Source organism: Theileria orientalis (assembly GCF_000740895.1).
Source record: "Theileria orientalis strain Shintoku apicoplast DNA, partial genome".
Lineage (NCBI taxonomy): Eukaryota > Apicomplexa > Aconoidasida > Piroplasmida > Theileriidae > Theileria > Theileria orientalis.
Window position 1 is genome coordinate 14914 of NW_009646193.1, and position 9260 is coordinate 24173.

At 19.3% G+C, this 9260-nt stretch overlaps 3 protein-coding genes across 3 annotated transcripts; all 3 read right to left on the reverse strand. All coding sequences in view use genetic code 11, as the record gives it.

Annotated features, from left to right (window-relative positions):
• Positions 1-527: 527 nt before the first annotated feature.
• On the reverse strand, positions 528-1941 carry TOT_050000008 (RpoC2-N-terminal; the record flags this gene model as incomplete). Its single annotated transcript, XM_013110167.1, has 3 exons — positions 528-712; positions 1238-1420; positions 1806-1941. 3 exons carry the CDS (start codon positions 1939-1941, stop codon positions 528-530), a joined length of 504 nt encoding a protein of 167 aa, XP_012965621.1.
• A 642-nt stretch (positions 1942-2583) lies between these two features.
• Positions 2584-5916, reverse strand: TOT_050000009 (DNA-directed RNA polymerase; the record flags this gene model as incomplete). The annotated part of the gene is made up of 3 exons (XM_013110168.1): positions 2584-3260; positions 3453-3678; positions 4294-5916. The coding sequence occupies 3 exons, from the start codon at positions 5914-5916 to the stop codon at positions 2584-2586; spliced, it is 2526 nt and encodes an 841-aa protein (XP_012965622.1).
• A 2690-nt stretch (positions 5917-8606) lies between these two features.
• On the reverse strand, positions 8607-9095 carry TOT_050000010 (ATPase associated with various cellular activities; the record flags this gene model as incomplete). The annotated part of the gene is made up of 1 exon (XM_013110169.1): positions 8607-9095. One exon carries the CDS (start codon positions 9093-9095, stop codon positions 8607-8609), a length of 489 nt encoding a protein of 162 aa, XP_012965623.1.
• Between the last annotated feature and the right edge of the window lie 165 nt (positions 9096-9260).

The window sequence follows — 9260 nt, forward strand, 5'->3', positions numbered from 1 at the left end:
CCCAGCTGGCCAATCGGCCGTCGTTGATCTTAACAAAATTGATAATACAAATAATATTCTATGAAATTTCTTCAGCTTCATTTTATAACCAAAATACTCTATGTTATTTTATAGTGTTCTTACTATATGAGGGCAATATTAACACCTTTATTACGTCTTACAAAATATTTATTTATCCATATACCTACTATAATAACATTATTTAATATGTCTGCATAAAAAATTAAACCTTTAACCCAATGCTTACGGTAAAAAACATTATTATTTGAAAAGTTTAATAACCTATTATGAATGGCATGATTATTCCAATTAAAGGGATGTATAAAAGAAATATAAACATTTTTACTATTTAAAATGTAAAAAATTTTGTACAACCTATATAAAGATATTGAAGTATAAGTTAAATCTATTATACAGCTGTTATTTAAAATTTTATATAAATTATTATCAAATTTTTTTAAATTATTATATTTATTTATATGTATATTATTTTCAAACAAATTATCAAAAGTCAAAAATTTCATTTATTAAAAAAAGTATCTATACCATCCAGAACCTACTGGTATGAAACTAGAAAATATAATATTAGATTTAGAATCTACAGTCCAATCTACACTATGTTCAAATATAATATTTTTAAAAAACCTTAAAGTTTCTTGAAAACTTAATTTAGAAAAAACACCACTATCAGTTAAAACATATTTAGTTATACCTATTAAATAAGGTCTATACAGACAAATTTTTTCATTACATAAATATAATGAATTATTTATTATATTCATTAATTTAATATTAAGAACATTTCCGTTAGCGTAATTACTACAAAATCCACTTATAATTTTTATAAAAGAAGATAATTTATTAATTATTATAATTATATTAGAATTTAAAATTTTTATACTATAACCTCTATACAAACAAATTAAAGAAATTAATAAGCCGAAATAATAGTAAAATAAAGATATAAAACAAGACTTATAAGAATTAAAACTTTTACAATAAATATATTTATAAATATTATAAATATAACTATTACTTTCTAAATGCCCCCCAAAAGTAAGCGGGAATAAAATTAAACCTAAATTGTAAAAATTATTTTCAAACCTACATTTAACACTGTTTAATTTATAATTTCCAACACCGTAAACACAATAATTACTATCAAAAATTTTAATATCTGATATAATATTAATATTATTATAAAAATTACAATCATTAAAAATATTTTTATTTATACCTCCTTCAAAAATCTTATCTATGAAGGAAATATCCGGTTTTTTAATTTTATTTTCATCTAAATCAATATTGTTTTTTACATTATATTTTAGCTTATTAAGTCTAAAAACACTATTATTAGATTTAGATAAAAAGTCAATATTTTTTCCTATATTATCAAATTTATGTACATATTTTATTTTTTCTATATTGTTAATTTTTAAAGTATATAAATAATCAATCAAAATTTTCATTATCATTTAATAATAAAATAAATAAATTAAATGTTTTTTAATATTCATAACATTTTAAATATTTAGTATGTTTATTATTGTTGATTTTAATGTTACTATTAAAAATAGTAATATAAAATGTCCCAAAACTCCATAAACTTTTTAAATTTTTAAATAAATTAATAAATTTAACATTCATAGTGTTAAAAATATCAATAATACAATTATATACTTCAAATTTAACTAAATTGTTACAATCTTTTTTAAAATAATTAGTATATTTAATGCAATTGTTTACATGTTTAACTTTACTTTTAATATAAGGTTTAAATAGTTTATTATAAAAATAATATTTACTATTGTCAGTAATTTTATTATGAGACAAATGAGTTATATTACCTATACTACCACCTAAATGGAAAGTTCTTAATAACATTTGGGTACTTGGTTCCCCTAAAGCTTGTCCTGATATAACCCCTTTATTATATCCCATTAATACATTATAATTATTAAAAATATTTAAACAAAAAGAACAAATAGATTTATTATTAAAACATAAAAAAGGTAAAGATAAAATTTTATTGTTGTCGCAATTTTTACATATATATTTTGTATTACATTTAATTTCTTTTATACTTACATCTCTTAAACTTTCTATTAATTTTTTAGTTAGATAACCAGAAGCGTATATATTAACACTACTGTCTAAAATGCTTTCACGAGTTTTAAAAGAAGCTAATATAAAATCTTTAAAAGTTAGCCCATATTGTAAATTACTTGAAAGAAAATAAGGTAAATTTTTTATACCAGAGCTTCCCCTAAAGCATGTTAATTGTATAAATTGTAAAAATTTTATTTTAAATTTAAAATTTAAATAAAAACATATATAATTAAAAAAAGAATCTTTTTCCAAATAAATATTTAACAAATTTAAAAATTTACTAAAATATTCATTCTTATTGTTACCAGTTAAATAAAATAAATTTATTGGTATTTGTTTAAAATCTGCAATATTATAACTAAAAATGAAATCAGAAGCGTATTCAAAACTTAAATTAACTATTTCTTGTAAATATTTTTCTATATAAGATAAATTAAATAAAGATAAAAATTTATAATTCTTGTTTATTTTCATTTATTTTTTATTAAAATTATAATTTAATAATGATCTACCATAAGTACTATAATAAAAAAAATTAGAACTTCTAAGTAAAATAGGCGAATCTATTGATATACTTCTATTAAAATACTCCAAAACGTCTGTATAATTATTAGATATATAACTAGTTATTAATTTAAAATAATTATAATTAGATAAAGAATAATAACCAGCTAACATACCTTGAGTTAAATTAAATACATTATTTTTAGTTGTAGGTGAATGTAAATTAACTAAAGGTCCTAACATATGTAAAGCCTCGTTCATGGAATAATTTTTTAAAAGTGAAAATATTCCCATTTGATCCCCATCAAAATCAGCATTATAACCAGCGCATAGCAACGGGTTAAATTGAACTGACTCACCTTCAACCAACATAGGATTAAATACTTGAACATTCATTTTATGAAGTGTTGGGGCCCTATTAACTGTAACTGAATACTCAGGTAAAAGTTCTTCAAAAAATTCAAGTTTATCTAAAATATTATGTCTATAAAAAGATGACTCATAAAATGTATTATCATTAACCTCTCCTTTTTCATGATGACGTCTAACACGGTGGTAGAGCATATCAGAAGGTAGTCCTACTGTTTGTAGAGGTAAAGACGGATAGGGCACAATAGTTGCTCTACCAGAATAATCTACTCTAAATCCTAATAAATTTTGTCTAAAAATACCGTATTTACCGTAAAGTTTATTATATAAATCATTGTTAAAATTGAAAATATTTTTAGATCTATAAAAATTTAAAATTACTTCAATTATAAAATGTAAACATAAAATAACTTTTAAATTATAAATATATTTTTCTTCATTAATTAGCATATTATTAAGAGTTATTAAACCCGCATAAAGATAATTAAGATTAGAATTATGAGTTACTTTTCTATTATCAAATGAATAAGTTCTTAAACCTGCGGGCAAGATAGGAAATAATGTTATAAAAAGTTTTTTTATAAATGTTAAATCACTTAAAAGTTTGTTAAATTTATCAAATTTTGTTTCAGTTACAGATTTCTTTTTTTTTAGGAAAGTTAATTTTTTTTTAAATAGTTCTGCACATTTTGTTATCTTATAGAGAGAATTTATAAAATTACAGAATTTATTTTCTACAATTACAGAATTAACAAAAATATTATTGTAAAATTTTGTATTATTAATTTTAGATAATTTATTATTTTTGAAATAATTTACTCTTAACGTTTTAAATGTTTTAAAAAATTTTATAAAACTATTAAAATAAAAATTATTTATAATAGGAAAGTTTAAAAAAATAGAAGCAAATCTATATTTTCTTTTAAAATTAGATATCATAAATATACCACATTTAGGACATATTCTATTTAATATAGGGTTTTCATTAAAAACAGAAATAAATCTGCATCTACGATTATAACACTTATAAAGTGGTCCAAAAATTTCTTCACAAAATATACCTCCAGGTCTAAATCTTTTATTTTTATGCAAAAGACCGGAAGATTTTGTAACAATCCCTACTATATAATTACCATTATTTTTTCTTATTATAAGGTCACTTAACTCTTTAGAAGTCAAAATATCAAGATTAATATTTTTGTAAGACAACATTTAATTCGTATAATTAATTATTTTTGGACTATTGCAGAATTTATATTTATTAAATTCATCTATATTTATTAAAATATTTTTTAATTCTAATGTTAAAACTTTAAAAGACTCAGAACATTCATGAGTAGTTTCAAATTTTTTAAATAATTTAATATTAGTTTTTAATAACGATAATTCTTGTATATTATATGAAGAACCATGAGCCTCTAAAGCCCAAATTTCCATTTCACCGAATTTTTGACCACCACTAACATTTTTACCTTCAACTGGTTGTTGAGTCATGGAGTTGTATCTTCCTACCGTCCTATAATTAAACTTACTTTTTGATGTATGCATTAATTTTAAATAATAAGGAACAGATAAAAAATTAAAATTTTTTAGCTTATATCCTGTTTTAAAGTCTCTTAAATAGTTTTCATTAATAGTGTTTATTAAACAACTATTTTTATATAAATTATAAGAATTATTCAATAAGTTAAAATATAAATTAGAATATAAATAAGACTCAAATAAATTAATAGGAGCTTTAGTTCTACAATTATAATTTAAACTTTTATAACCGCACACACCCTCTAAAAATTGACCTAAATTTATTCTAGCTAAAGAACCTATAGGGCTTGTAATAGAATAAGGACTAGAATCGTTAAATGTATAAGGTAAATCTATTGTTTCAGAAATTTTAGAAACTACACCTTTATTTCCGTGCCTACCACATAATTTATCTCCTATATTAATTCTATCTATTTTAGCAATAAAAAACCTTAATACCATATAAGAAATGTTTAAATCATCGTAAAAATCATCAGACTGTTTTAAATCATAATTAGATAAAATTTCATATTTAACTAATCTACCTTCTCCTCCATGTTTAATTGTTAAAGATTTATTTTTAGTTAAAAGTACTTTTTCTTCTGGAAATAAAAGTCTTAAAAGTCTGTCAAAATATGTACTTTTATAATGATATATTTCATATTTTATTTTAAAAGATAATTCCTCTCCGGATAAAAAGTATTTATAATAAGTAGAAGAATAATATTCATATATTTCTTCCTCATCTATATTTTTTTTACCTGAATCTTTAAAAAATTTTTGAACAACCAATTCTAAACAATCAAATTTTTTTAAATATAAACAATCTTCATAAATATTAAAAGATATAGAAGTTAAAATATCCTCTATTACTAAATCTTTATTTATAATTATAGCATCTTCATGCTCGTACCCGTCATAAAAACTATAATTAACAAAATTGTTAAAACCTATAGAAAATTCTAAATTTTTTAAATCGTTAGGTATTGCCAAAATTTTACCAACACATACTTTTTCTCCTTCCCATACTATAGGTTTATAAAGTAATATAGAATTATAGTCAACAACGTTAAAAGGATATAAATAATAATAAATTAATCTATCTTTATCGTCTAAAATTATTATTCTAGAGCTGTCTACCTCTTGTACAACACCACTGCACATAGAATAAATAAATCTTGACGATAATAAATTATTTACTGTGTTATAATTAGTTATAACATAAGGATTATTAGAGTATAATAAAGGTATAGCTTGTGTGTGCATTTTAGATCCCATTAAACTTCTACATGGGTCATTGTTAAATAAAAAGGGTATTACTAATTCTGTTATTGATAAAACATTTAAAATATCTAAAGTTTTATTATTTGACTTTTTGGTAGAGTTTATTATTTTAAACTCGTTGTTTTCCATAATTTCAACTGTTTTTATTTTAAAAATTTTATTTTTTTTTGTGTGTGAAAAATTATTAATAATTATATTATTTAAATTTTTGGAAGTAATGTCTATGTATGTAAAATTTTCTAATATATTAGAATTACAATTTAATAATTTTAACTTACACTTATCTAATATAGTATTATTAGATAAAACGGATATTAAACCACATGTATCTCCGTCAGTTGTGTTTAGTATATTAATTAATCCTATGTAGTCCCCGTGTACTTTTCTTGTACTACTACTAACATTAAACTTGTTATCGGAAAAATTAGTATAACCGAAAATATTTATTTTGAATTTATTTACTAAATATGATAATATATTTAATTGATTAGTATAATGTAATAAAGGATTTGTCAATAAATTTTCTTTAAATAAAATTGTATTAATAAAGTTTTTTTCTATGTTTTCCTTTTTTTCATCTATTATAAATTTAATAATATTTAACACCTTAAAAGTGTGGTTATTAGGAATTTTAAATATAGACTCAAAAATAGAATCAGAAAATTTATATATCAAATTATCGTTGTTAGACATAAATTTTTTATTAAATTTTACATTAACTAATTTATTAAAAATATTAAATATTTCTATATGTAAATTATATAAAAACTTGCTAAAAACAAATAATCCATTAAAAATTTTATATTTTTTAATTTTTTTTAAATTTAATAAATATAAAATATTATTTAAAGTTTTAAAATTTATATATTTGTTTTTGAATATAATAGTATTATAAAAATCAAATAAACCACCAAATATTTTGTAAGAATTTAGATATACATGAACTTTATCGTCACAAGTATATATATATAACTTAAAATTATAATTCAATCTAACTAAATATTGATTAATATTAACACCGCATAATTTAAAAAATAGTTTTTTAACAGCTAATTTTAAATATAAAGTAGGAGTTCTAAAATACCCGTTTAACATAACATCTCCTGATTGAGTTATTTTAGGTATGTTTATTATATTGTAATTTATATATAAACTGTCAAAATTATTAAAATTTATTTTTAAAGGTATATTTATAGAATAATATGAATTATAATTATAGTTTAAATATTGGTTGTTAGGGCTATCTTCTAAACTGTTGGGATTAAATGTTAAAAAATTTAAATATGGTTGTATACTAGTTAATAAATCTAAACCGTTATAATTATGTAAATAATGATTTATATCATAATTAAATAAATTGTATAAATTGTTTAAAAAATTATCAATATAATTAATATATACACTATTGTCGGTTTTATACATTTGTTATTTAAAATTTATTTATTTCAAATTTAAAATTCTTAAATATTTAAAATTTTTAGATATTTTATTTTTAAAACTTTTTTTAAAATAACAAGGAAAAAATTTTATAAATAAGCTATTAAATATAATTTTTTCTTTAAAATCGTTTTTATTATATGTATTTACGAAATAATACAAATTGTTTCTATTTTTAATGTGTTTCATTTAAATTAGGAATAATAAAATATAATTTAATAAATTATAATATTTAATTAAAATAACATATTCTTTATTTTTTTTATCCAATATAATAAATTTTATACATAAAGTATTAAAATTTGATACTTTTATTGAATAGTTATATCCAAATATATAATTTCCAAATTTATAATTTTTTTTTATAACGTCGTCAGTATTTAAATAAATTTTGTTACCTATTTTTTTTAATTTTAAAAATTTATTAAAATTATTAACTTTTTTAAAATTTTCTTTTAATTTTGTTATCATTTATTTTTTTTTATAACTATAAAAAACATTATTATAAATATTATTTGAAAGTTTAGTATTAAACTTTAAATTTTTATTTATAATATATTTATCATTTATAAACATATTAAATCTATAATTTACGCTACCTATAGAAATATTTTTATTAGTTTTTAATGAATGTATTATTTTTTTTTTATGTCCTATGAGTTTAGAATTTAAATTGAATTTTTTCATTATTTATTAAAATTTAATAATATTATCATTAAACCAAGGATATTTAGTTAAATATTTACATAAACATTTAACAAAATAATTACTTGATCTTTTTATTTTCCATATTAATATTAATTTTAAAGTACATAAATTATCAAAAAATTTTTTCTTTAAAAAATACCAAAGTGTTTTATAAAAGTCTATAGCAAAATACCATTGCCATATTAATCTGTCTAAAGCGTATTCTCCGTATAGTTTTAAAACTAAATATTTGAAAAATTCTATACAGCAGTTAAAGTGATATATGTATAAATTAATTATTGTGTTCCATAAACTACTTACTAGAAGTGTTATTTTATTTAAAATTATTTTCATTAAATTAATTAAAAATTTTTATAAAATTATTTTATTAATAAACTGATTTTAACAGACATTTTACTAAAAATAATCAAAAACATAGATGTTTTATTTATAGTTTTAATTTGTATAAAACAAAGAAGTAAGAATTAAATTAAAATTTATAATTTTATTTATAAATTAATTTTTTTTAATAATAAATATAATTTATATAAAAATGTTATATTTTATAGTTTAATTTTAATAAATTGTTTAAAGAGAGCATGAGATTTAAACTCATATTAACATTAATCTCAAATTAATTGCATTAAATCAGTTATGCTAGTTCTCCAAATATATAAACAATATAATAATATAAACTATAATATAGAACACATATTAATAATATTAATGTTATTAATATAATTATAACTGTAATGCGAACAATAATCTAATTCACTACTTATTAAATAAATAAAATTAGAAAAGTTATCAATAAATTTTCTCAAAGGTCTTGATCCGTATATTTTATTGCAATACCATTTTACAAAATCTTTTTTTAATAATGAGTCTATATTTTTTATACACAAATTAAATCTACTACAAACTCCTGTAATAAATTTATCTAATATATAATAATAACTATCTTCTCTTATAGAATTAAACACAATAATTTGACTCAATCTATTTAAAAATTCAATTCTGAAATGTTTATTAACAGCATTTAAAACGTCCTCTTTGTTAATTGTTTTATTTAAACTATTACCAGAGTATCCTAAATTACTTGTTAAAATTATAAAAGACTTACTAAAATCTAATAATCTACCGTTAGAAAGAACTAATTTACCTTCATCTAGAACGTGCAACATTGTATTAAATACATCAACATTTGCTTTTTCCACTTCATCAAATAATACTACTAATGAAGGGTGTTTAAAAATTTTTCAGATAAAATGGTATGTTCTCCGTACCCAGATAACCGGTCACCTCCTGACCGCAGTCATCATCTGTCTTGTTTTTTTTCTTTCCCCCTT